The 27,596-nt window shown below is 43.9% G+C and overlaps 2 protein-coding genes across 2 annotated transcripts in view; both read right to left on the reverse strand.

Annotated features, from left to right (window-relative positions):
- Window positions 1-807: 807 nt before the first annotated feature.
- Window positions 808-7,607, reverse strand: LOC115327197 (sushi, von Willebrand factor type A, EGF and pentraxin domain-containing protein 1). The gene is made up of 4 exons (XM_040206068.2): window positions 7,422-7,607; window positions 4,844-5,020; window positions 3,963-4,166; window positions 808-1,278 (listed from the first exon to the last, which is right to left on the reverse strand). Exons 1-4 carry the CDS (start codon window positions 7,426-7,428, stop codon window positions 1,007-1,009), a joined length of 660 nt encoding a protein of 219 aa, XP_040062002.1. The 5' UTR covers window positions 7,429-7,607; the 3' UTR covers window positions 808-1,006.
- Window positions 7,608-15,748: 8,141 nt separating this feature from the next.
- LOC8027462 (sushi, von Willebrand factor type A, EGF and pentraxin domain-containing protein 1) overlaps window positions 15,749-27,596 on the reverse strand; it is a 40,956-nt gene continuing 29,108 nt past the window's right edge. Inside the window, exons 12-15 of the mRNA XM_040206073.2 lie at window positions 26,490-26,756; window positions 20,513-20,592; window positions 16,894-17,017; window positions 15,749-16,785 (exon numbers count right to left, since the gene is read on the reverse strand). Of these exons, the coding sequence (XP_040062007.1) occupies window positions 15,749-16,785; window positions 16,894-17,017; window positions 20,513-20,592; window positions 26,490-26,756 (1,508 nt within the window). The remainder of the gene's footprint in view (window positions 16,786-16,893; window positions 17,018-20,512; window positions 20,593-26,489; window positions 26,757-27,596) is intronic.

Consider the following 27,596-nt stretch of genomic DNA (forward strand, 5'->3'; position numbering starts at 1 on the left):
TTGCTTCAACTCGCTTTGTGCCAAGTTCGAAATTATGCACTCCTGCGAAAACGTGACATGATTCCTTATTGGGACAAAAAGACGGGACGGCCCAAACGGACCTCAAGAACGGGACTGTCCCGGCCAAAACGGGACGTCTGGTCACCCTACAACTAAGGCAAATGCTTAAGGTCGATCTTCAGCCTGAATGGGAAAGGGTCAAATATCTGGAGTTCGGAACAGGAGCAAATGAAGCGCGCATCGTACTCTCCTTGACCCACATGCATTACGGCGGTTTAGGACCGACCATTTACTGGTGTTGCCGAGAGGGAAACCTGCTTGGCACCGTTTTGTCGAGGGTTTTCTCTAGGCCTCATCAGTCCTTTCCACGAAGAGTGCTTGGGATATATCATAAATGGAAGGTCTTCCAAAGGCGTTTGACTAAGTGGCGCTACGGAGATTGATTTTCCCATTTTGACCTTTGGATATCTGGCGGTGCTCATTGCATCTATAATTGTACCCTTGCTGCTCTCTGCTGTGAGCCTGTGGGTGTACATCGTCTCCGCTTATAAAAGCGTAATTTTTTAAACAATAAATAAAAATCAAACTGCTATAAAAAATTAGTAGGTAGAGCGCTTCACTGGAAATGGAGAGGCCCATTGTTCAATAATACCAGGACCTGGCGGATTCTTTCAGTCGCGCACCAGTCACCTATAGCTGTGTTTGGAGATTTCTGTTTGTCCTTTGTACCCCTTGTTCCCTTTCTCCAGGGATTATTATCGTCATTCTTGCACCTTTGCATTATCTTATTCACTGAATTCTTTAGAATTGCTATTGAAACTCGTTTATTTTTTTCGTGTAAGGGAGTAGGTGGTTTTGAAGACCGAAATCCGCATTACCACTGGTGCTCCTTGGCGTCATGCGTCTATCACTTTAGCCTATGCCGTGCGTCTGATCAGGTATCACGTGAATTGCTGCGAACTTTGCTTTTGACGCGTTGGCATCGTCAGAATGAGGGCAATGCTGGCTAGCGGCCACCTTTCCTGACACCTGAAACACGCGACTTGGAAGATCCTCTCGTCTTCTGCTTGGGATTTTCTTGTTCTGTGTCCGAACAACGAGGAAGTTCGGTCTCGGACCACCCGTCTCCAAGGCAGGTTATCCTCTCGACGTGGGGGTCCAACTTAGTTCCGTTGGGACAGCTGAGGGTGATACTGTCCCCAAGGTAATACTTGGGAAGGAAACCTTCTATAACGAGTCTTTCGTCTTGGTCCGCGAAGTTTGTACAACCTTTCACACCTGAAAAATAGAGCACGTAAATGCAAAGCTTAGTCGAAATAACCTTTAAAGGAACCATGAAACAAAAGCTTGTCGCGTAAAACCTGACTTTTTTCTTTTTTTTTTGTGAGTTGACGCTTTTATTTTTTTGGGGAAGATTTTAGTTTTAAACACCAAAATTAAGCAGCGTTTTTTTTTTGTTTGTGTGTGTTTTGTTCGAGCATTTAATGTTAGGCATCGTTTGTCTCATCTTGGATGAGGCCGACAGAGTAGATTATCTTTTATCCAAAGCATGCCTTCATGTTAATAATATTATTCTAAAAAGAAATCGATTTATTGTGTACTTTTTACAGTTAGGTTGCTGGAGGGAGAGGTTGTTTAAGACGAGTGATAACTCTGAGCCTTACTAATTTTTAGTGAGCGAATACTAACGTGCGTAAGCATATTCTGATGCCTGTTTAAGTTTTTACAAAGGCGAACAACTTATTATCAGCGCTTTTCAGTAGTTGGAGTAAATGTTTCGCTATTTCTACCCGCAGAAAATTTCAAAGAAGGGATTCTCACGGCTGCTGCTTGGGGAAACGAACCGTCATGTTGCATTTTTTTGTAAGGGGGTATTTTTCCAGCTGCAGCGTTACTTTATCTAAATGCGTACGGACAAATAGCCATACTGGAAGGCAAAGTCATGCAAGGCAATGCACGCATTTATAAATTGGTTGTGAATGCGATTTCCATACTCGCGAAAACAGCGTAAGATTGTCACAGTAATTTCGATTTATAAGCAGTTACTCAGTCTGCCGTCTGATAGGAAGAGTTTAAGTAGCATATCAAAACGTAATAGTTTTATTACGCACAAAACACAAACTCGATAAATAGAGGGACACATACAAGCCAAGTGAGCTGGTAAAAGTTCCGCTTTATAATACCCGAGAAAGAAGGACACATGCAGAAACACTGTTGTACATCCGTTCAACCTTCTGAATTCCTGAATATTGGGATTTCACAGAATCAAAATTGACTTCCCAAAGTGCAGCATAAATAAAGTGGGGAAACGGGGGAGATCAGTTAAACTTCATAGTGATTCTATATTGCTTGTTTTCCTTAACCACATTCTTTACCAACAACGAAGTTACAAAAAAAAAAAAGCTACATACTAAAAACAGTGCTTTGTGTTTTATGTCAATAAAAGGTGCAGCTAAATTCAGAACTAACCATGGTTCATAGGGTAGTTAAATCAGCCGACTGATATTTTCACAACGTCGTGGGACATAAACAATCTTCGAGAAATACAGCACTAACGTTCAGACTTTTTACTATATTGTCAAATGTGATAATGGTTTAATTAATTGCAAAATACAACGACAACAAAAGAAAACTTGCTTAGAAGCGTACATAATTACTGTTTGATCACTACCTGTTACGCATTTCAAGCGAAGCAGTCAAGGACAAATGGCATATACCGTATTTACTCGAGTAATCGCCGCACTGTTTATGAAGAAAACCTGAGGGTTCGCTTTTCCGCGGAGCACGCAGATTGCCAATCGCCGCGATCGACGGCATGATTCCAGCTGTTTACAGGACATACATAACTTCTTCATGCGAAGATACCACCTGTGATGATTGCAGTTGTATGGAGAATCATTTTCTCGATCTAGTTATTCGCTAAGTCATTTATGCGCAACGCGATGATTTGCTGTACCGTATATGTGTTCTGTGGTAAAGTAGGCACAAGGACCTTATTCATAAATAGTGCGGCTGTTACTCGAGTAAATACGGTATCGCACCAAAAACGTTCACAGTAACAGCTAACCTTATAAAGTCTTGCGGAAACCTTTCACGCTTATATATAATTGTCATGCCAAAAACAAAAAATCGGCAGAACTGTGGTAATTTTTAGTTTATGCTTATGTGTTGCACTGATGTATCTTCCGCCTTATGTAGAGGAGCCATCGCTGATGTCTGCTGGAGGGGTGACATGCTCACTTATTTTATACACACAAAAGTCCTCTAAGGAATGCGGCGTGAGACTCGGGTGGCGTGAAGCAATGTGGCCGCAACTGCGGCCATATTGCGGGCGCTGTTTGAGCACTCAAACGCGTCGCTGTTCCTAACACAGGCTGTTTATTGGGCGGCCAATTGAAGGCAGATGTTGCTTCACAATTGGCAAACCCGAAATTGAATCCTAAAAAAAGAAAAGAAATGAAAGACGTTTGCAATTCCCTGTAAGGCCGAATCAGAGCGCAGCTCTGGAGGAGGAGGAGGGTATGGAGAGGAGGGCGTGCCCCTCCTCCGTACCCTTTCGTCCTCCTCCCTCACCCTCCTCTCCTCCTTCCCCCCTCTTCCCCCTCCTTCCCTCCTCCCTGGTGACGTCACTCGTGACCCTTGTGACGGCCTCGTGAAGGTCCCTGTGAAGGTCGTGACCTTAGTCGTGACCTTCATGATGTCACTGGAGCCCCTCGTGACGTCACACGTGACGTCACGTGTGGTGTCGCCGCTCAAGCCGGAAACGGGCGCCTAAAGCTGCGATCTAAAAAAGAAACGCAGGGGTGTTTTTGTGATCTTTTACACGCATTTGGTGATATCGACAACTACATGATTTCGAGAAGGGGGGTGGCATGAAAGCTATCATGCGTGAAAAACACTTGGAATATCGCCGGAAAGCGTCACCCTACCAAAATCACGTAAAGAAAGTTCTGAAGCCTTACAGGTCATTTTTGCGTCGAAGTCCCACATTCCGTTGGCTTTGCACGTAACTCGGCTGCTGCGTCCCTCCAGGATGTAGCCTTTGTCATCGCAAAATGCTTCGAAGACAGCGCCCAAGGCTGCCTCCGAGGCACTCGCATTAATGACGACACGGGAGGGCGCCGCAATGAGAAAGTCGGTCACATCACAGCCCGGCGCCGGCGTAGCTGAAATAGAAATTCAATTTATTCCCAGAAGCGTCCGCGCGAAGCCCATTTGAAATGTTCTGCATTCTGGTTCTATAGCTTTATAGGAAATATCCGAACAAAAGCGATATTGTCGCTGTATAGATGATCGTCACTCTGGACGTAAAATCATCTTTCAAGGACAATTTATGTCGAAGTTCATTTTATTCTTAATTTCAAGGCTGCCGTGAAAGGCTATAAAGTAAATTGATGCACCACGTTTCTTTCACAAAAAAAAAAAAAAAAAAAAAAAATTAAGAAACGCCATTTTTGTTCTGAAATTTCGCTTAAGTTCTTCACACTGGTAAGTTCCTCATTTTAGTTCTTTGGGTAACGCCTCGTGACGTCACAACTGGCACATTTTGATGCGGACAGCGATTCATTGCGTTCGCTCTTCTTCTTCGCCAGCACTTATAAAATCAACCGCCAAGATCGTGACAATCGATTGAATGAGCCGCGTGTTTAATTCTGTTCCATAAGTTGTCGCCTCATAACGGCCAGTCTTGACGCATGGAGGCACAGGACGATAAATACACGAGTCGGGAATGCATTCCAGAGAGCAGTCACCGGTCATACCGCCTTTCGCGCAGCTGTAGCTACGGGTTAACTCAAAAAATCGATTCTTGCGAAACCAATGTACCGGAAGTTTGTTTGCTTACTTTGTGGCTGGACGCATACCGGTGGCTTGGCGTCCCATTCTCCGGTGCGTGAGCAATGTATCTGTTCGGGACCCTCGAGTGCCAAGTTGCTTTGGCAAGCAAATCTCATCTCCGCCGCATTCTGGCGCACTACGTTTACTCCTGATGCGAGAGATGGGTTAGCACACGAGCGATTACCTGGAGAGGAAACCAAAACCGTATAGATAAACATTAAAAAGAAAAAAGCACGCACTGGCATTTAAAGGGTCAAGTAGAGAGAGGTTACGAAAGGCTCTTAATAACGCGTAAGAGCTGTAAAAGCCTGTAAGCAGTACTTGGAAAGAAGCCTGGAAGCCTCAGACCGGCAGCCGATGTTTATCAAGAGCCTTAGCTAAGGCTGTTTACAAGACAACAGCTCCCACTGCGAGGCTTCCCTGAGGATCCCTCCGAAATGGTCAGAAGACGTAATATTCTAAACCAAGGAGGCTTCCCATGCCTAGTGATGCACTAGTTTAAAAAAGAAAGAAAAGAAAGATTATTTATTTATTTTATTAATTTATTTATTGATACTACTGTGCTTATTTCAGGAGACATTTATTAATTCATTTATTGATACTACTGTCCCCTTATTTCAGGAGACGTGATAGAAGTGGTTTACAACACATTATGCAAAAAACAATAATCAAAATACAGCAGGCTACAAGCACAAGGATATTAATTCTAGCTGATCCCCCCCCCCCCCCCAAAAAAAAACAAAAAAAAACAACAACAACAACACATAAAAGGTTTAACATGCGAAAAACACAGCGTTATACAAAGACTATCCTCATTGTAAAAACGAATGAAGGGACATCAGATACAAAAATCGCGGAGTTTATTTATGAAGTACGACTCGGGCGGTGCTGGTACTATATCGCTCGGCAGGGAATTCCAATCGTAAACAGTCCTTGAAAAAAAAAAAAAAAAAAAAAGAAACAGAAAAAAAAAACAAGAAAAGAATACTTAAATGCATTAATCCGACAGTTAAATTTTTTGAGTGTTTCACAATGATAACTCGCATGAAATCATTCTGAAGTGCGGGTCGAATTTATTTAGAGCTGGCCATATCGAACCGGTTGTTTATTAAATCAAATAGGAAATTTATTCGCATAAACATGCGTCTCTGCTTTTGTAAGTTCAACCTAGAAAGGGTGTACAGTTTAGAGACGGGATACTTTCGCTGGAACTTATTACGAAGTAAGCGTACATTTTTTCTTCGAACATTTTCAAGGAGGTTTATTTTAGTATTCGTAAACGGATCCCAAACCACCGAAGCGTATTCTAGGATGGGTAAGATAAAAGTTTTATAGGCTGCCAATTTGTCGTCGAAAGAGGCATGTTTTAGATTTCGTCTTAAGTACCAAAACTTGGATAATGCTTTGCGCGCAATAAATATGATATGAATATGATATAATGGCACCCAAGTTTTTATAAGAAGTAACTTCTGCTAGTGAAGTATCATTAATAGAATAATCGAAAGAAAGATGGCTTAATTTTCGAGTTATATGCATTCGAACACATTTCTTGACATTTAGTGACCTCTGCCACGAGTCGCATCAGTGCGACATCTTAGTAGAGTCTGGTCACTTATTTCGTTACCTTCTGTAAATCAAACCACATCAGCTGCGAACAGCCGAAGCACGTACTGGAATATTAGCAGCTAAATAGTTTATAAAAATTGAGAACAGTAATGGACCCAAGGACCAACCCTTGTGGAACACAAGGGTCGGTTCTTGGGCCATTACTGTTGATTTGAATTTTTATAAGGACCTCTTTTAATTTATTTTAGATCAACAGTAGATCAAAATTGTCAAAGTAAAAAAAAATTTGAAAAAGGATCAATATATGCGCCCGAATCAACGACTCTTAGCTTAATGGTTAAGAGATGTCTAATATATGTATACAATTCAGACGCTTCGAATTCCACTGAACGTTTTCTACGATTTGCTGGGGCTTTCTTACTCGTTCTTTCTAAGGTGGCTTCAAAAATGAAATAACAATTGCTATTTTAAAGGATTGAATAGTTTTTTTCCCTTTTATTCCCCTAGATTGCTCTCCGGAGAGATGAAGACTGGGCACGTTTATAATAAGAAAATTACGTATTAAACACACTGCTTTTTGCGAAAGCCCTCTCGTAGCCGATATATTTCGACTTGCATGCTGAGACTCACCTACGGTGTCGCAATTTGACCTTGAAGTCAGCGCGGTTATTATCGCAGTAAAAATATCCAGTAAGAATTCGCCAAAACTTCGAAGCACAGGCTTTTTTTAACGAGTGAATTGCGCCGCAGAACCCAGGGAACCTGGGTTCAATCCCTACCCTTGCCCGTTTCGGTCTGGATGAGCATCATACAGGCATGCGGTCGTGTATCATCACTGCGTCGTGCACGTTAAAGACCCCAGGCTAGCGGTTGTACTCCACTGCCTAAATTGCTCATCTACAGCGAGTGACTCGTCGCAACTTTGATATGGCTGACCAACTACACGCTGTATAAATATCCACACAACCCCAATTATTATTCAACGAGTGCAGCTGATAATAAAAGCCGCGAGGACTTACACCTCATGCTTGCATCGAAACTCCACGTGCCGTCGGCGTTGCAGACAACTCTGCTCTGTCCATCGAAGATGTAACCCGTCTTACAGAAGGCGTGATACACAGTCCCGGCGGCAACTTCCGACGCATTTTCTTCAATGACGACTTCAGGAGGTACGCGGCTTAGAAAGTTATTCACATCACATGTCTGTTCCTCTGTAGTTGGGGGAAAAATTAGAGGAACTCATACGATGCTTGACAAGGGATCTTGAATCAACATCAGAAGGTGAGCCTGGGGACATCGTTTTGGCAAAACTAAATAACGACAATTATAACACGTCATCTAAGTCAACTTTCTCATTTCGTCGATTGACAGGCTCAACGCTGTAGCTAGGGGTTAACTTACAAAGTCGATTCTTGCGAAATCAATGTACCGGAAGTCGGCTTGCTTACTTTGAGGCTGGACGCACACCGGTGGCTTAGCGTCCCATTCTCCGGTGCGTGAGCAATGTATCTGTTCGGGACCCTCGAGTGCCAAGTTACTTTGGCAAGCAAATCTCATCTCCGCCGCAGTCCACCGCACTACGTTTACTCCCGGTGCGAGAGATGGAACAGCACACGAGCGATTACCTGAAAAAAGAAAGACGTTTACAACTTCCTGTAATGCCGAATTAGAGCGCAGCTCTTGAGGAGCAGGAGAGGATGGTACGGAGAGAAGGGTATGCCCCTCCTCCTCTGTACCCTCTCCTCCTCCTCTCCCCCTTTCCTCCTCCGCTCTCCTCCTCTCCTTCTCCTCCTGCCCTTCCATCCTTCCTCTCCCCCTTTTTCGTCCTCATCCCTCCTCCGCCTCTCTATCTCCTTCTCGTGACGTGACTCGTGAAGGCCTCGTGTCGGGTAAAGGTCACGTGGAGGTCGTGACCCTCACGAGTGAGTGGTCACGTGAAGGTCGTGACTTTCGCGTGACCTTCACGAGTGTCTTTGATGACGTCACTTGTAACCCTCGTGAACGTCGTGACGTCACTTGAGACCCTCGTGACGTCATTATGGAAAACATCCCATGATGCAATGCGCGGGTCACGAGTGACCCGCGCGTTGCATTATAGGACGTTTCCCATTATGCAACGCGCGGGACCCTCGTGACGTCACGTGGGACGTCATTATCGGAAACGTCCCATAATGCAGCGCTCTGGTCACAAGTGAGACCCGCGCGTTGCATTATGGAACGTTTCCCATAATGCAACGCGTGGTTACGCCCACGGCGACGCCGACGCCGCTCAAGCCGGAAACTGGCGCCTAACAAAATCGTATACATAAAAAAACAAAAACACACACACACACAAAAAAAAAAAAAGACGCTCTGGCAGGTAGGGTAGAAAGAAGCTACAACCATATAAGAGCTGTAGAAGCTGGTAAGCAGAACTTGGAAAAAAGCCTCCTGGAAGCCTCAGACCGGCAGCCGATGTTTGTCAAGAGCCTTAGCTAAGGCTGTTAACAAAACGACAGCTCCCACTGCGAGGCTTTTCTGAGGATCCCCCCGAAATGCTCAGATATAAAAAAAGGTGATGTTTATAAAACAGTAATGATTTTTTTTTTGAATGACCTATTTTAAATTTTCTTTAGATCAAAAGTAGATTAAAATTCTCAAAGTAAAAATGTTGAAGAATAATCACATATATGCGCCCAAACCAACGATTCCCAACTTAATGGTTAAGCGATGTTTAATATATGCATACAATTCAGACGCTTTGAATACCACTGAAAGTTATTCTACAATTTACTGGGGTTTTTTTACTCGTTCTTTCTAAGCTGGCATCAAAAATGAAATTATAGCAATTGCTATTTTAAAGGATTAAATAGTTATTTATTTTTATTCTGCTAGGTTGTCGTTCGAAGAGATGAAGACTAGGCAAGTTGATAACAAGAAAAGTACATATATTAAACACACTGCTTTCTCCAAAAGCCTTCTCGTAGCTGATACACCTCGACTTGCATGCTGGAACAAGCCTGGGGAGATCGTTTTTGGCAAAACTAAATGACGACAAGTATAACACGTCATCTAAGTAAACTTTCTCACTTCGTCGATTGACAGGCTCAAAGTTTTGATGAATAGCGGGTAATTTATGAGCGGCTAATCATGGTGACTATCAGCCAACGAATAGATGCAACTTCACACAGACTGTTCTCCCATTGCTGCGTGCTAAACAGTTGACAGTTCGCAAGACTCTTCTTTTCTCGCAGCATCTCTAAATGCCGGGTGAATAGTGCAATATTTACCTCTGAACGTGCACTAAAAAAGATACCAGCCATCTTTTTTTTTTTTTTAAATCTATAAACTGATCTACTACCTTTATTACAAAATCTAATTAAAATCCACATTGCCCGCATAAATGAATCTCTCAGATCCTTCTCCTCCTTTCGACAAAAGCGCCACAGACAAGGACATATAGACCTTTTCGGCCTCCATCGCATGAGCGCTGCCATCTTGGAATCACGTGACGCGGCCGCCATAAGGTGGCTTCAACTCGTCACTCCACTCTCCCCTCCGTGACTTGGCGAAGGCGTTGCATTCGCGTTTTTCGCCTTATTGTAAATGGCCGCCCGATGTTTACATTTACAACTTAATTGCATGCAATCATTATGTGCACGACGACATATGCAGTTAACTTTGTAACCGATTTTGACTATTTTCACCGTTGGCGTACCAGATACGCGTGAGGAGGGAGGAGATGCATGAATCAGGGTCAGACCTGGCGCATATTAAGCCCAATTATGTATGACAACTGAAGTTTACGCAGTCATAGTGGTGGAATATTTGAAATAAGTATAGCGCAATGTATATGTATATGTATAATCGCGCATTTAGACTCTAAGGAATGTGACCAAAATACTACTCAGCATATGAAGCGATGTGTGTTTCCTGAAAGCCTCCGGCCTTGCCTTCATAACAAATTTAGAATAGTTGTTTTTGATTATATACGACATATAAGATATACAGGTGACGAACGTTTAACTCAAATTTTATCTGATGCTTGGATTAATGGTAACGTCCACATCGGGCGATTTGTTTGTTCACGGCATTACACCTAAATCTGTTAGACGGTCTTAAATCGTTTTCGCAATAGGAACGTTTGCTTGATTTGTTTATTTATGAATTTAGAGAAACTGTACACTATGCTGGGTCACACATCTGCAGGCATCAAATTGTGTTACATTTTTATACAGAATTTGATTAAGGAATTTTATTTATTTTAAACACAAAGACCCCTGTGAAATAATCTGTCGCGGGCAGCTTGACAGTGCCCAAGGCTCGTATTATGTCATGCCGAAAAAAATCCATCTACATGGAAATCACCGAAGATCAGGGTTGATTTTAAATAGCATCAGTTTCGATGGAGATCTGTCATGAAGGTTCATGAAGTCGTGCCTAGCATTCGACGTCAACCAAACGTAGGAGAGATCACTTCTCTGGTACCCTCAATTTTATTTGGAAAAGTTTACACAAAGACAAAATTTCAGATTTCACTTGATGGGCCTCACTAATCTCATGTGCCAAGCACGTCGTAATCAAATGTTAAAACAAATAGTTTATTTTCTAACGCCAACGTTGTTAAATGCTATTAATAAGTACTTTAGCAAAGTCAATAGCTAAAGGAATTTCACACCCGACCTAGGACGCGGTTTATCGAAATATATCTGGAGTACTTATTTGTTTTTTTAAGAAAACAGTCCGAGACAATATTTTTTATTTCTTAGAATATCTGGCGACATTTCGAGCTTCTAAATATCGCAGAAAGTTGGTGTCCGCGAAAATCAGTCAGTGAAATTGCGACTTCGTGTTTTTCGCGATTTAGGAGGCGTTTTATTAGGTTGTGGACCTGCATTTTTGCTATATATCTACTCATTAGTCTTCTCATTAGTTTATTTTTGAAAACTAGGGTAAGTGGGTCAGGCCGTAGACGATGGGAACCCTGCTTGTGCATCGTAGTCGTTTCGCCGCCGAACCTGACCGAAATTAGCGACGAATATGGCCAGATGCATCGTAAAGCGTTCGTAAAAAATTCCGCGAATATGACTCGAAACCACTTCGTGGTTCTCGAATTGGCTCAGTACCACAGTTTTATTAGTTGTGCGCTATAACGGGTACATTTGTATGACGCAATTAGGCGAGAATGACGTAACAGTGTAACACACCAACACAGCCGATAGCACGCTGAAACCGAAACCAACCAAACTGAAGCCACCCAATGGCGCCGAGTGCGTCAGCGCCCTCTGTCAGCTGGTCGGGTAACTACTGAGATGAAAAGGACAGCACAGGTCTCTTACTTTATGCCCTTGTCTTTTAGCGCTTTTGTCAAATAGAACGGTGTACCACTAGCCCATCTTTCACTATTGATGCAATCTATTCCTTCACCCCCCCCTCCCTTTCCCTCCTTCGCATCAATAGGGAGTTTTCGTAGACCGCGTTTCCACCTCCGCTAAGCCCTCCGCAACGAAACAGCCGCTACTGCGCCGGCGCACCGATGGCCTTGACAGTAGAGTTCCGGCTAGCGTAGCTGGTTGCGTAGTGCATTGCGGGACAGCGGAAACGAGCTACGAAAGCTCCCTAATAGGGAATGGACCTCTTGGCGAATATGTGCTGCCACCTAGACATGCGACTGGGTTCCAGGCTAAGTGGCAAGAAAACAACGCGCGCGCAAGGCTCTCCCACCCGTTCCACACTCAAAACGTCAGCTACATCCTGTTCACCCATTGGGGCACTGTGACCTAGATCCCATCGTGCGTAATCTTCCGCCCCGAAGTCGACACAACGAAACCAACGAAACCATCTTCCCTCTCTGCTCGGCCGGAAGGAAGAGAGAGAAGGTACTGGAACCATTTACTCTCGAACCGATGTTTCTACAAAAGGTCCATTGTAGTAGACCGTTTTCCTCCTCCGCTACGGTATCCCTGAAGAAAACGACGCAGCTGCGCAAGCGCGCCGCCAGCCTTATCTGCATAGTTCAAGGTCTTGTGGCGAATTACGGAGCACTATCCGGGTGCTTAGAGGGCTGCGGAAACGGTCTACTACTATTCCCCAATATGAGCGAAGGCAGCGAACCGGCTGGACGTGGCACATCGGCTTTCCGGAATCCTGGTACGCTGAACGACACTGTTAGGGCAAACACAACCTCGGCGCTTTTTCGAATTTTAGTTTGAAGGGGTACTGGCAGGCATCAAAATCTAACGCTTAGGTTAGTACCCAAACAGAACAGTTTCCATTTCTATGGTAGTTCCAGGGATGGGCAAAATACATGCAAAAATGTATCGAAATACAAATACAAAATATTTCGTCAAAAATGTATATAATTACAAATCTAATTACATTTCCAAAAAAAGCATTTAAGTACAAGATACAAATACAACCAAATGTATTTGGTTTCCTCCAAATACTTTTCCAAATACATTCCTCAAAATTTGCGTCAGCGACTTCAGGGCACCTGCAGCGGGTTTCTGGGTATCTCATTTTAATTTCGCATCACACACTCTCGAGTTAGTGTGCGAGGCTCTAGTAATGTAATAAAAATATAATAAAAAAAAAAAAAAATGTTATCAGCTTGGACGTAATAGGTAAAAAAAGTACAGAGCTTCAAGCAGCTTTTTTTGTCGATTACATTTTGGTATAGACCAACAAAGAACCGAGACAACCAAGACGCGCAGCACTAGCTAGAGAATTTTTTATTGTCGCAACTCGCACCAGTTACGAAAATCTGGACGACCCGCGCATTTAGAATGTTCCAGGCAAAAGTATGGATGGAAATCAGGCTGGAAAGCATCACAAGTTGTCACAGGCACTTGTTTAGCCAGTCTGCCTGTGAACGTCGATTTCGTCCCTATTCTTGCCCTGGACTAGCTCCGCAATGACAAAGTCACTAAACGCGTGTGCTTGATTGAGATACAGTGCATTCGGTGCAGAACGTAGTTTTCTTCCTGCCCTGGACACGTCTTAGGATGAGCAAATTGAGTCGTGACAATATTTTTGAGGGATGTAGTTTCGCCCACAAAATTGTATTTAATTACAATTGTATTCGAAATATCCACGTTTTAGTATTTAAATACACACGTCAAATACATTACCCAATTAGTAATTAAATACAAATGCAAAATACACAAAGTATTTGAAATACGTATTTAAAATACTTGTATTTGAAACACTGCCCATCCCTGGGTAGTTCTGATGACTGTTCTTTGATAGGAGAAAAAAAAAAAAAAGAAATCAGCCGATGGCGCGTTTGCGTCAACAGTTTCGCAGAGTGTACAGGGATGGGCAGTATTAAAGTGGCTTTAGACAATATGGAGTAGAGTAAAACTAAAATGTTAAAATACAAAAAAAAAAAAAAAAAAAAAAAACTGGGTGAGACATAGGCTTCTCTGAGGGGCAAGCCGCTACCCGGGGGCAGTATTTCAAATATATAATTAAAACACTGAGTATTTTGTATTTAACTACGTATACTATTAAATGCAGTTGTCGATCACATATGTTTAAATACTAATTCGGTATATAAACAGAAGGACCTTAAGGCACCCTAGGCAAACATGGAAAACATCTAATGCTATAGGGATTATTCACAGGACGCCATATTTGTTGGTGCTGTTTAGAGCGCATGCTCAGAACGAGCTCACATTTATAGGTTGCTAAGACCGGCAATCTTGTGGAATGCACGTGGCAAAAGAACTGTGGAAGCTCGCCGTTACCACGCGATCAGCATTCGCGCACACAGCTATGGCCGCCAGTGAATACTCCCTATACTACAGTGTACTAAAACTATAGACGCTTTACACACGCGTCAAATTACAGCCGCCATTGCTGACCTTCTCTTGTCTTACCGAGATGCCGAGCAACTGAAACGGTAGTTGACGATCCTCTACAAAGGCCGATGCTTTAGAAAAGGACACAGTTAAATCTAAAATGGCAATAACCTGGCCTGCTATGGTAATGATGAAGTGAAATAAACGGAATAAGAGGAAACAAAAACTGAAGGTCAGTTATGGCGCCGTCCATGCACAGCTGCTGCAAAGCGTTCAGCTGCGATTATAGCCAAGGCTACAAGCGCGAGAACTCGAAATCCCGGCCTTGAAGCGTACCCCGCAGAACAAGCGCTCGCGCAAGAGACACCACTTAAAGCCAGGAGCACTAGCTCGCGCTTGTAGCTTTGGCTGCGTAGTCGAGGAAAGAAGGACGTGTTGACGATGCTGACTCCAATTACCTATAACAAGCATTACCAGATCTTAAGAAGAGTGAAAAGTTTCACCCCCTGCAGTGAATAAGTAGAGACGCAAGTAGAGGACAGCAAGCGAAATGTCTTATTTTTCCAACCCTAACCTAGCACACAAAATGCACGAAGCACTTTGGCTTACTTCTCGGCTCCACGCATTGGGGTGGTAGATTGTCCCATTGCCCGTCTTTAGAGCAGCGAATCAGTTCGAACCCTTTGAGTAACAAGTTGTCGTTGCAAGCGAATCGAATCTCCGAAGCCGTTTGACTTATGACCTTCACTCCGTGCTCAAGAGACGGATATGTACAAAAACGCTGGTCTGGAAAAAAACGTAGAAAACCAGACAAATTATAAATTACCGCGAACAGTAAACATGTTTAAACAAATATACATTGCAACACTCTTTATTAAATAACACGTTTCTATAAAAGATACACATTCCAGAAAGTAGCTAACGTTGTGATGGTAGAAAAATGAAAATATATAGGAAATAAAACAAAGTCGCATTAAGATTTACTTTCTTCCGCTGGAGTTGCGACGTGGGAAGTTCATTGTAAAAGCGCGCATGTCTGTCTTAATGTTGAAAATAAATATTACAATTTCGTCTCAGTCTACGAAAATTCCTCGAACGGCATGGACGCGAAAGCTTCAGTCAAGCAGACAAACTTTCCAATACTCATTTATTCCACACCCACGTAATGTACTTGCCAGTATGCGCCGAGGTAATTTTGCTGCTTCAACTCGAGTGTAAATTTCTTGTGGTGAGCTCAAGCTTCCACGCCTACTTTGTTAAGTTCATTCCAAGTTTTTTTTTTTTCACGATAGACGCTATTGAAGCTTGATCTTCAACACGAGCTGTCGATTAATTAGGTTGAACGCAGAGATAACTGTACTTTTTGGTAGGCCATCGTCAAGCCAGGAACATTCCGGTGCGACCAGGAGCACTCACCACTTCCTTTCACAGCAATTCTTCTCCTTACAACCTCGTTGACACGGCAGTTGAATACATAAATTTTCCGTTCAATATAAAAATCTATGACGGACTTTTCAAACACGCGGCTGTTTTCTTCTCCTGTAACAGAGCAGAAAATAAGTATATTAGACGAAAAAATACAAGTAGATAATTTCTGATTTCAGGTACTTGCCTTTCCAATTAGATACAAGAACTTCCCAGTGCGACGATCCTTCTTTTATTTTGCATTCAACGCGTATCCATTGCAAGGGTTTCACGTAAAGGAAGGCGTTTGGGCCCACTTCATACTCGGCACCTGAAATTTGAACGGTGGGATTTTCCCCCGATAGGTCGCACTTTGGAGGCACCTCGGCTTTCCCTGTCCACGTCCCATCCAGGCAGGTGGCTGCAACAACAGACCCCGAGGTCCTTTCAACGGGTTCACAATGAAACTGAACCGTTGTGTTGTGCGGAATCTGGGCCGAAAAATTAACACGCTGGTACCTGATGAAACCTTTCACTCTGGAATCGAAGTTCGCGAAGCCGCAAGACATGTGCCACGTTTCATTCTGGCCGGGTGCCCGACCTGACGCTGCTTCCGTTTGCCCCTTCACCATCATACTAGATTGATTTATTGACGAATTCTCGATCGGATTTATTCCCCCGATATCCTCGCTTGTTGCAGACTGTGTAGTGGTGCCGTTGGGCCTGGTATCTAGGAGTTCACCGAAACCTGGAGAGGCAGCTGTGGAGGTTGCCGTGATTCCCGCAGGAGGTGTCCCTCCCCGACTTGGAAGGCCTTGTTCGCGAGAATTGGGCGCCGCTGTCATATTCTCGGGTAATACCAACTCCTGGGTTTTATAAGGTTGATTTGAGGCTGGGACGGGGATAGGTCCCCTAACGTCGGGCGGTTTTGTGGATGTTGGCGTACTCGTGTAAACAGTGAGATTGTGCGGTTGTTTGTTCTGTGGTGCAGCACTTGCTATCTGTTTATCTGCATCTGGTGCTTGGGACAGCTCAGCATTTGCGGTCGCATTCGTGTGTTCTGAAGAGTTCATGGCTTCCACTTGAGTCGTCTCTGGGACCACTGCCCTGGGATCGCTTTGGACTGGCAAACCATCATGATCTCGCCTCTCACTTTGTTCTTTGTTGTTTTGATGACTTGTGGCAGGAACTGATAAGTCTGAAACAACAACAACAACAACAACACATGAACTCTGTAAACGTTTCCACAAAGCACAGATTGACTGCTGTTATCAGCTTTTTACGAAAGTAAATTTTACACCGTTACCTGGAGGACAGCTTGGAGCCGGTTCCCAAAAACCTTTCAAGCAACGTATTTTGTAACTTGTTCGATCACCGCGACAGTGGAAGTAAATGAAGGTGCCGTTGGCAAACTCTTTGTCGAGTTGTATCTGAAACAAAGATTATTCAAGACAAAATAGGCTTTCTGGAATTATAATGTTTTATTTAATGCGCGAAAACCGGTTGACTGATGTTTATTTTTATTTATTTTACAACGCTAAGTAATAAAAGACACAACGCGAGCAATACTCTGCTCTGCATACGTCTAATCCCCATCAGTAGAGTAACATTTGAATTTAAAACAACTAATGTACGAATTGTAATTTTATAAATTTATAAGCCTCAGTTGTCTTCATTACTGGTCCGCCCAATGGGTTCTGAAATTCTGCCGTAAAATGAATCCGCTCTTGTTTAGTGGCTTTTAGCTACTTAGTTACCCTAGTGTTTCTTTTGCATCTAACCTCAAATCATCTACGCTGCACTTGTAGGTTACCTCTGTCCCCCAAGCTCGTTTTCCTTTGCCATACCATGACGAAGCGGAAGCGCTCTCAAATGCTTTGTAGCGTAAGCTACACTGGCCGAGGTTGAGCAGTTTCACGTGGCTCGCATAATGAGCCGTGCTCCGTGCTGCTCAAGCGCGAGGAGCAGTGACGTCACACGGCGCACAGCTGGCGGGGCGGAGCCGCCGCCACCGCGGGCTCCGCCGCCGCCGCACGCGCCTCGCCGGTCTGCACATTCCAGAGGAGTGACGTCATAGCCGCGGCAGACGCACTGGCGCCGCTGTGTGCCCAGCTGTTCTCCTTCGTTGCGCAGTAGCCAAGTCTGACGCTGCACGGGAGCTGCTTGATAGCGCCTCTCAATTTGTGCGCATAAGCTCACGCTACGTATATCCTGGCATAGCCGAGCTAAGCCACCGCAATTTTTTAGAGCGCAGCTCTTAAGCGCGATCCAAAACAACGCGTTTTTGTGCGCGCGTAGGCCGTGCGCTTCCCGGAAACTGCGTATTTCGTGACGTCGCGCTGATTCCTTGCGCCTTCCGGGCGCGCATAAGAAAGTTGGATGATTTCAACTTTTTTTCTGAACGCGCACGAAAACGCACCGTGACGTACGTAGTAGGACGCTCCTCTCCCGTATCCTCTCCCGGCCAATCGGTGGAGGGCGCTTTCCCCAGATCGACACGAATTGCTGAAATCGGGTCCGCCTCGAAACGGACGAGCAACTCGAACAACTCGGAGACGTTTGAAGCGGCAGCAGCCAATCAGGGACGTGATATTTTCACGTGACGCCCCTCTGGTGGTGAAGATGACAGCTGAAGACTCGGTTCTGGTTTGAAATAGATCGTTTTTGGAAATAAACCTTTTTAGAAAGACGAGTAAGTATTCTCCCAACGACATTCAAAGATATTAAAATGTGTTTTAGCGCGTAGCTGTGCGTCTAAATAGTGCAAGAAAAATCAAATTGAATGATGATGATGGCAAGTCGTAGCAATTCGGTTGCTGCGTGTGAACGCGGGCGGCCCGTGTTGCTGGTGTTGCGACGTCAAGATGCTGGGCGGAACTGCCCCGTGTGAAGCGGGCCTAACCAACGCGCATGGTTGTGACTCAGAAAGCGCGTCGGAAACAGCAAAAACGCCACCAAATACTCAATTTCCGGGAAGCGCACGACAGACGCGCGCACAAAAACGCGTTGGTTTGAATCTCGCTTTAGGCTCCCGTTTCCGCCGTCACCGCCGGCATAACCACGCGTTGCATTATGGAAAACGTCCCATAATGCAACTCGCGGGTCTCACTCATGACCCGCGCGTAGCATTATGGAATGTTTCCCTAATGACGCTATGAGGGTCCCGCGCATTGCATTATGGGTAACGTTCCATGATGCAGCGCGTGGGTCCCGAGTGACCCGCGCGTTGCATCTCCTTCGTCTACCTCCTTCTCCCTCCTCCTCCTCCCTTTTGAAAGGAGAAAGGGGGAGGAGAGGAGGAGGAGGGAGGAGGAGGAGAGGAAGAGGAGAGGAGGAGCGGGGAGATGCCAGTTACCCGTCCATTGTGCAGGCAAGTGAGATTGCCACGCGTGTCGCTGATCGTGCACCCAGATCCTCCGCGCGACAGTAAAGTATGGTAACTCACGTGTACGTGACCGAATGGTTCCCGTACTTTGCTGTCGCGCGGAGGGTCTGGGTTCGATTCCCGCGAGCGGAATGTTCTTTTACTTATTCTTTTTACTCGGTGTTCTCGCAAATTCGAGAACTTTTTTGTCTGATCGAGTAACGAATGTTCTACGCGCCGAACGTTCTAGGCCGGATCTTCCGGAAACCCACGCGGCTACAAAAGATCAGGAGATCAAATCTTGGACACAAGCTAGTACTCCTCGTGTGCAGGCGCATTGAAAAACCCGCCGTAAAAGCAGTAGAGTAAAAAAAAATTAGAGACGTTTGCAATCTGTAACGCCGAATTAGAGCACAGCTCTTGAGGAGGAGGGGAGGATATGCACCTCCTCCCTTTCCGTACCCTCGCCTCCTCCTCGCTAGCTGCCCTCCCATTTAGCGGTAACATTTCGCTACATTTCACGCTAAATTTTGCGAAAATTTCTCCACTAAATTTAGTGGGGAAATATTCCCGCTAAATATAACGGGTTAAGTTTTTTCCGCTAAATTTAGCGGGAAAATTTTCCATAATGCAACGAGCGCGGTTACGCCGACCCCGACGGTGACGACCTTCAACCCGGAAACTGGCGCCTGAGAGCTGCGCTCTAAAAAGAAATTACAGGAGAACACTTATAGTCCCGCGGGAGAAATGTTTTCGAGTAATGTTTCTACACGTATTAAAGTTTTGGGCGACGTATAGGACGACGTCCTAGAGATCGACGCCAAGTACGGCGTCTAGGACGACGCCGAGGACGACCTCTCGGGCGACTTCAAGGGCGACGTCTAGGGCGACCTCTAGGATGACCTATAGGACGACGTCGAGAGCGACGCTTAGAGGACGACCTCTAGAACGACGCCCAGAGGATGGCGGCTAGGACGACGTCTAGGTCGACCTAGACGACTTCAAGGACGATGCCAAGGGCGGTGGCGCACTTGCGCATACGATTGAGCGGCGCGTGCTTTATGACGTATCTTTATGGCCGTCTTTCGGTCACAATGACGCCGCTTTTTCGCGTAATAAAACAAGTAAGGGCTTTCGCCTTAAAAAAATAAAGAACGATATTCGAGGCTTTTTGAGAAACTGCACGCCATTTCGCTCAAATATCAACTGAAGAATGACACAATAGTAAAGCAATCGCAATAAGGCTTTAATGCTGTATAAGTATATAAACAAGGGTGCTTCAAAACGTGACCGCAAATCGACCGTATTTCAGGGAAGAAACACTCTGGGAGAAAGTGGTGACGTCGCCAAAAGGTGGCGTGGCGTGATTAAAAACACACATAAGTGAAAAAAAAAATTAAAGTGACTTAGTGAGGAAGAGAGTTACTGCGCACGCTCACAGCGCCTTTTACAGCCCAGCAGACAAAGATGGCGGCGCGCTGAGGGCGATCATCTGCGTACTGGGTTCATTAACTCGGTAGCGCAGAAAGAAAAACGTGAATAACGAGACTGCGGTTCTTACCTCGCGAGAGCTGGTAGTCATGTTGCGCCGATAAACTACGTTCTCAATTGGCAAAACCTTACAGTTCAGGTTTGACGGCCCTTGAAAGTACCGAGAAAAAAAGAACAAAAAAACGATAATAGATTTTTTAGAGTCGCGTTGAAATAATGCAGACTTGTGCTGCGTTTCACAAGTTATGTTCCAAAATAAACCGATGGAATTCAGCACTGCCATGAAGTGTATGAATTATTTTAAACCGTCACTACCGTTTTTTTTTAGCAAAAAAGAAAAAAAAAAAAAAAGTAAGACGCATTTTGTTGTTTTTGAGCGTAAGATATTCTGAGTTGATTATAGATATTCCCCAAAATTCTTACATCAATGTGCGGACGCAAGCAATGATTGAGGACTAATCAGAAATCAGTGTTGCCACAAACAACACGCACTGCCAAAATCGCGTAACCGTTTCCCAAGCCAGACGGCATAACCGATACATAAAAAAAAGAAACTCAGTCAATGTTTGTATTTAGTGACCCTGAGCCATATGAAAAATCAACAGAAAAAGGTAAAAAACCACACACACACGCACACACACACACACATAATATTTATACTGATTTGAATATATTAGTCTTTTAGGCGTTTTACAAGTGTAGAGAAGGAAACGGGCATATTTAAATGGCTGCATAAAAATGAGGTCAACCAATGTTTATATCCATTGGCAATGGGCAACCAGTAGCAAAAATTGGAAGAAAATGAAATATCGACCTCAAACATTTCAAAAGTTGAGGTAGTTTTGACTATAGTTTCGAGCCGGATATAATTTTTATTTCAATTACCGTCACCCATATGAATTGTATAAAGGGTATTTAATTTGATTTTGAACAGATTCTTCAAGGGGGTGAGGGTTAGGCGAGTACCGTCTTTACCATGCGTGTATGAGGCTTGGCGGACGTTAGATAATTAGGTAATAATCGTAACAAGCTGACTAATTAACCAACATGTGTTATATTACCATCCTTATTATTGGTTTTAGGGGTTATATTGCAATGGCATTATTGACGACAGTTACTATTGCAGGTCAGACTAATGTAAACATTTGCAGAATAATAATGGTATTTGAGATATTAATATTTCTTTCGCGTTTCTTCAACCGATTTAAACATTGCGCACAAAAAAGCGCCGCAACCCTTGCCCACAACGACGCTTAGAAAAGTGACGCAGTAGTTTAAGCCACGTGGCCATTTCTGTTGCCGGCAATACGACTAATGCCCGAGTTCCACTAGAGCGACGAGCAGAAACAAACGACACCGACAAGCCTCAAACTGGAGTCTTGCGCGATTTGACAGGCTTTGTAGAATAAAGGAGGCTATGCTCAAACACGAGCATAATGCACGCGAGGGTACCTTTGGCAGGCCTCCAATCATTCGTGTTTACTTCACGAGCACCGTATGAAGAAACGCCTGCCGAAGGTACCACCGCGAGCATGCTGCGTGTACAAAAAGTAAGGGCGCAAACGAGCTTTTCAACCATTGCACATGGTTGAAAAAACCCCGAGACTGCGAGTAAACGACACAACACTAAAAAGTCTCTAACACAGCTGAAATTTTAATTTTCCGAAATCTGGTTATATAGGCACTTCGATACAAAAGAAAAAAAGGGGGAGAGGGTGAGAACCCCAAAGAATGCCACTTTCCACCAATGTAACCTTTGACTAAATACAAGGACAACGGACTCTGCGTCATGCACCTCTCTTATCTTTGACCCCTCGCTACCCGACCGCCGGGAGGCACTCACTTGATCGAATGACGTTTTAGCGAACGCCCACGTTTCATCGAACGACACTTTAGCGAATAGTCGGACGCCGCGAAGCGGCGTTTTCGGGTGGGCCAAGTGAGTTCATATTTTTGTAATGAGTTGCCGCAGACTGTCGCCGCGAAGCGGCGTAAAGCGCAGCGCGGCGGATGGGTTAACGCGCGCCCCCGTTATTCGCTAAAACGACCATTCGCTCAAATGTCGCCGTTCGCTAAAATGTCATTCGCTCTTGTGATATGGACCCCCGACCGCCAAACACACTGGTAACCCCAAGCCCAGTAACACATATACAAAAAAGAAAAAAAGAAAAGAACGACCCATCGTCCCCTCTACCCGAAAACCGACAGACATAAACCTTGAATGTCAGAACTTTTCACAGCCTAAGAAAACGCCGCAGCTCATTGTCCAACCCAAACGACGGCTTATTAACTGCATTCCCGTGACCTAATATCGTTAATGACTCTTTTATCAACCGCTTATGATCATCTTTTTCCCGCAACTCTACTGAAGTTAGATGCCACAACGGTACGCAGTTTCTACATTCGATAACATGTTTTGACACTTCGGAGTACGGGTCTTTTTTCATTATAGAACGTTTGTGTTCCATCAAGCGCTCATTTATACAGCGTTTAGTCTGTCCAATATAACAGAGGCCACAATCAAAGGGTATCTTGTGAACGAGACCCGACGAACATTCTACATCCCTTTCTCTGTGTTTTATCGTGCAACCTGAAACAGTCGAGGCAAAAAGGGGTCAAACGGCTCAATCTATAATCTGTAGAAAAGGCAGTGCCAATATTAAACCTGCTGGCTAGCGCTTTGATGTTGTGCGAAATTTTATGAAAATATGGAAGGACTACTCGCTTTGAAGGTCTAGGATTTTTCCGAATTGACTTCTTTGGACATATCATATACATCAACTGGCTTAATATATGTTCCTGAGGATATCCAGCAACCTCGAAACGTTCTGTCAGTCGACGAAGAGAAGAGCCAATAAAATGTGAGCATGACTTCTGTACTGTTGAATTGTCGAGATTCCGAATTATTCCCAGTTTGACATGTTTAGAATTGAAAGGAAGAAGAGGTTGTGCTGCGAACTTTCCGTACTCCCAACAAAGGCCTGAACTATTCCTAAGTTGAATATCGAGGTATTGTAAACGGTCGTCATTCGGTCTCTCTAGCGAAAACTTTAATTCGGGCGCTGCTTCGAACACTACTTTCTCCAAAGAATCCGCCAAGGAGCCATCTGTTGAACAAACCAAGATATCGTCTACGTACCTCCTCACCAGAATTTCCTAAGGGGATCTATGTCTAAAAGACTCTAGAAGACGCAGATCTAGGTCTCTTAGATAAATATCCGAGAGAGTTGGGGCTACCGCCGATCCAATACACACACCCTGTTGCTGAATGTAACTTTGACCGTTATGTTGCACCACCGTAGAACCTAGATACACTTCTAAAATCCTGAGAACATCCTGAACAGATACCCCCGACTGCGACTGGAAACTGACCAAATGTTCTTCCAAAAAGCTGCTGACCCTAGCCAATAACGTCTTAGGTTCTAAAGAATTGTACAGATCTTTTATGTCAAGTGAATAGATCGTGCACCTCTTTTCGTGGAAAGGTTGCAATTCAGCTACTAAATCATCAGAACACCGCAGTGACAACGGGGATCTAGTATACACGATCGTGAGAGTCTTCTGAAGAAATGAGGACACTATATAGACCTTTTGACGGTTGTTTGAAAAAGTTCAAAAGGGAAATTGTGAGGGTTTGTAAGGACCCCGATCTAGCAGCTTTGACCACCAGAATTAATAATGTTTCTAAAGACACGTTTGGCATTAAATGTTTCCTTAAAGATCATAAGGTAGATCTTCCTCTAAGAGTAGTCATAAACGAGAATGGCACATGGCAGAAAATAGTGTCCTCATTTCTTCAGAAGACTCTCACGATCTTGGATACTAGATCCCCGTTGTCACTGCGGTGTTCTGATGATTTAGTAGCTGAATTGCAACCTTTCCACGGAAAGAGGTGCACGATCTTTTCACTTGACATAAAAGATCTGTACAATTCTTTAGAACCTAAGACGTTATTGGCTAGGGTCAGCAGCTTTTTGGAAGAACATTTCGTCAGTTTCCAGTCGCAGTCGGGGGTATCTGTTCAGGATGTTCTCAGGATTTTAGAAGTGTATCTAGGTTCTGCGGTGGTGCAACATAACGGTCAAAGTTACATTCAGCAACAGGGTGTGTGTATTGGATCGGCGGTAGCCCCAACCCTCTCGGATATTTATCTAAGAGACCTAGATCTGCGTCTTCTAGAGTCTTTTAGACATAGATCCCCTAAGGAAATTCTGGTGAGGAGGTACGTAGACGATATCTTGGTTTGTTGAACAGATGGCTCCTTGGCGGATTCTTTGGAGAAAGTAGTGTTCGAAGCAGCGCCCGAATTAAAGTTTTCGCTAGAGAGACCGAATGACGACCGTTTACAGTACCTCGATATTCAACTTAGGAATAGTTCAGGCCTTTGTTGGGAGTACGGAAAGTTCGCAGCACAACCTCTTCTTCCTTTCAATTCTAAACATGTCAAACTGGGAATAATTCGGAATCTCGACAATTCAACAGTACAGAAGTCATGCTCACATTTTATTGGCTCTTCTCTTCGTCGACTGACAGAACGTTTCGAGGTTGCTGGATATCCTCAGGAACATATATTAAGCCAGTTGATGTATATGATATGTCCAAAGAAGTCAATTCGGAAAAATCCTAGACCTTCAAAGCGAGTAGTCCTTCCATATTTTCATAAAATTTCGCACAACATCAAAGCGCTAGCCAGCAGGTTTAATATTGGCACTGCCTTTTCTACAGATTATAGATTGAGCCGTTTGACCCCTTTTTGCCTCGACTGTTTCAGGTTGCACGATAAAACACAGAGAAAGGGATGTAGAATGTTCGTCGGGTGTCGTTTACAAGATACCCTTTGATTGTGGCCTCTGTTATATTGGACAGACTAAACGCTGTATAAATGAGCGCTTGATGGAACACAAACGTTCTATAATGAAAAAAGACCCGTACTCCGAAGTGTCAAAACATGTTATCGAATGTACAAACTGCGTACCGTTGTGGCATCTAACTTCAGTAGAGTTGCGGGAAAAAGATGATCATAAGCGGTTGATAAAAGTGTCATTAACGATATTAGGTCACGGGAATGCAGTTAATAAGCCGTCGTTTGGGTTGGACAATGAACTGCGGCGTTTTCTTAGGCTGTGAAAAGCTCTGACGTTCAAGGTTTATGTCTGTCGGTTTTCGGGTAGAGGGGACGATTTGTCGTTCTTTTCTTTTTCTTTTTTGTATATGTGTTACTGGGCTTGGGGTTACCAGTGTGTTTGACGGTCGGGAAGCGAGGGGTCAAAGATAAGAGAAGTGCATGACGCAGAGTCTGTTGTCCTTGTTGTTTAGTCAGAGGTTACGTTGGTGGAAAGTAGCATTCTTCGGGGTTCTCACCCTCTCCCCCTTTTTTTCTTTTGTGGGGCTTGTGAGTTTCTACAATCTGAATATGAGACACAATTGCCCTGGGCAGCAAGTTTACTACTTTGTAAAGCAATTATCAGAAGAGCTAAAAAAGAAGCTATGCTCTCATACAAATGTGTGCTATAGTTCTTGATACGTGAAGAAACATTAGCAGGCTGAGTAAAGTAAACAGTATGTGAACGACGGTCAAATTTGCCACAACTCAGGTCGAGTTTCTGGAGCATTCTATGGCTTCGCACTTCCGATTGTTTTCCTAAACAACTGCTAGGTTTTTATGTACTTAATACAGTTTTGTTCATCGCAGAAAATATGCTATCACGTGAGAAGACACATTAAGTTTAAAATAAAATCATCGTGAAATATTTGAAACGGTGTTAAAAGATATTGAAATAATGTTTGTAGTTTGGGTTTCAACCACAATGGTGTCCCACTCCAGTTCAGGCAACATCAGCGGTAAATGGCATTTGGTCGGCCATGCGACAGCAGCCAATGTAGCAGAAGAGACTTTAGCAAACAGGATAGTTTATGAAATTAACTTTTAAGCTGCCATCGGACTGGGGTATTGAAAAGGTGAAAGGCAGCTTATCTTCTCTTTGGACAAAATTGCGTTGGGAAGGGGCCCCTTTCCCATCTCGTATAACTGAATATGTGATGCGTACCTTTCAGGCGTGGTATTTCAGTAGTTTGTTCAAGAACAGGCTTGGCAGACTGCATGTTCACATTCCCGTGTTCGTTAAAGACGTTTGAAGGTGCCGGGAGCACACATTCGGGAAATGGTTTCTCCCATTCGCTGTGTGCAAGACAGACAGCTCTCGCTTCGCCTCTCAGAACGTAAGGGGGTCTGCATCCGACTGTGACAATCTCCTTGTTTACCCGTGTGACCACAGTCGTATCCAGATGGGCAGGAATGTTGCAGGAGTGTAGATCTAGTGCGTGAAAATTGAAGCTCTAGTTAAAAGAGAAACTGGGGGCGTGTTCCGATTAAGAATGTATAACCGATTAACTCGTGACCTTCAGTTGAATGATAAATAACTTAATTCATACGGTTAAAACATGAAGGTTAATAAATTCCTAAATGTAGTGAGAAATTATAGCACTATATTTTTTACGTCTCAATTGGTAGAATCTGCAGTCTTTACGGTGCAGAAACGAGAAGTGTAGTGGGAGCCATTTTTTTGGCACACATTTAAATGCTTTGGGCTGTTTGCAGTATTAGGATAAAGGACAGAAGGAAATGCATACACCTCCTATAGACATCAAGTTGCCAGATTCTACAACTGTTTATGCAACTGAGAAATGTGAGATATGTGTTAATTGCTGGGAAAAGTTTATTTCAAGTATTAGGCAGTGGACTTAGAGACAGCACAGTTTGTACAAGTTCCTCGTCCCCCGAATGCAGTAGCAACATGCAAAACTCCAATAAGAATACATATTTTCCAGCAGAAAGTCAATCAGAAAATACAGTGTAGGTTTTAGGCAAGTTTATATTCTTTAAGGGCAGGTTATCAGTGATTAACTGATCTTTTAAAACAATTACCGTTAGAAAAGAGGCACATTTATGTGAATACATTTTTACATACAGGATACATATCAAGGCAGTGTAAGTCTTATATTACTGACTGATTTTGACAATTATAAATATAGCAGTTGATAGAAGCATCACTAAGACTATGACAACCCCCTTGAAAGGTCCACTTTTGACGGAATATTTGGTTAAAAATAAAGTCGTTCAAAACCGCAATCGTTGATTAATCGCATAGGTTAAC

Source organism: Ixodes scapularis, unplaced genomic scaffold (genome assembly GCF_016920785.2).
Source record: "Ixodes scapularis isolate PalLabHiFi unplaced genomic scaffold, ASM1692078v2 PGA_scaffold3__209_contigs__length_174095766, whole genome shotgun sequence".
NCBI lineage: Eukaryota > Metazoa > Arthropoda > Arachnida > Ixodida > Ixodidae > Ixodes > Ixodes scapularis.

Excerpts from the sequence above, each read along its gene's own strand:
- LOC115327197 (XM_040206068.2), bottom strand. Across the intron at positions 4,167-4,843 it reads GGTATGCGTCCAGCCACAAA|CTACGCCGGCGCCGGGCTGT; the intron begins GTAAGCAAACAA and ends TTTCTATTTCAG. Across the intron at positions 1,279-3,962 it reads CTTCGACGCAAAAATGACCT|GTGTGAAAGGTTGTACAAAC; the intron begins GTAAGGCTTCAG and ends TCTATTTTTCAG.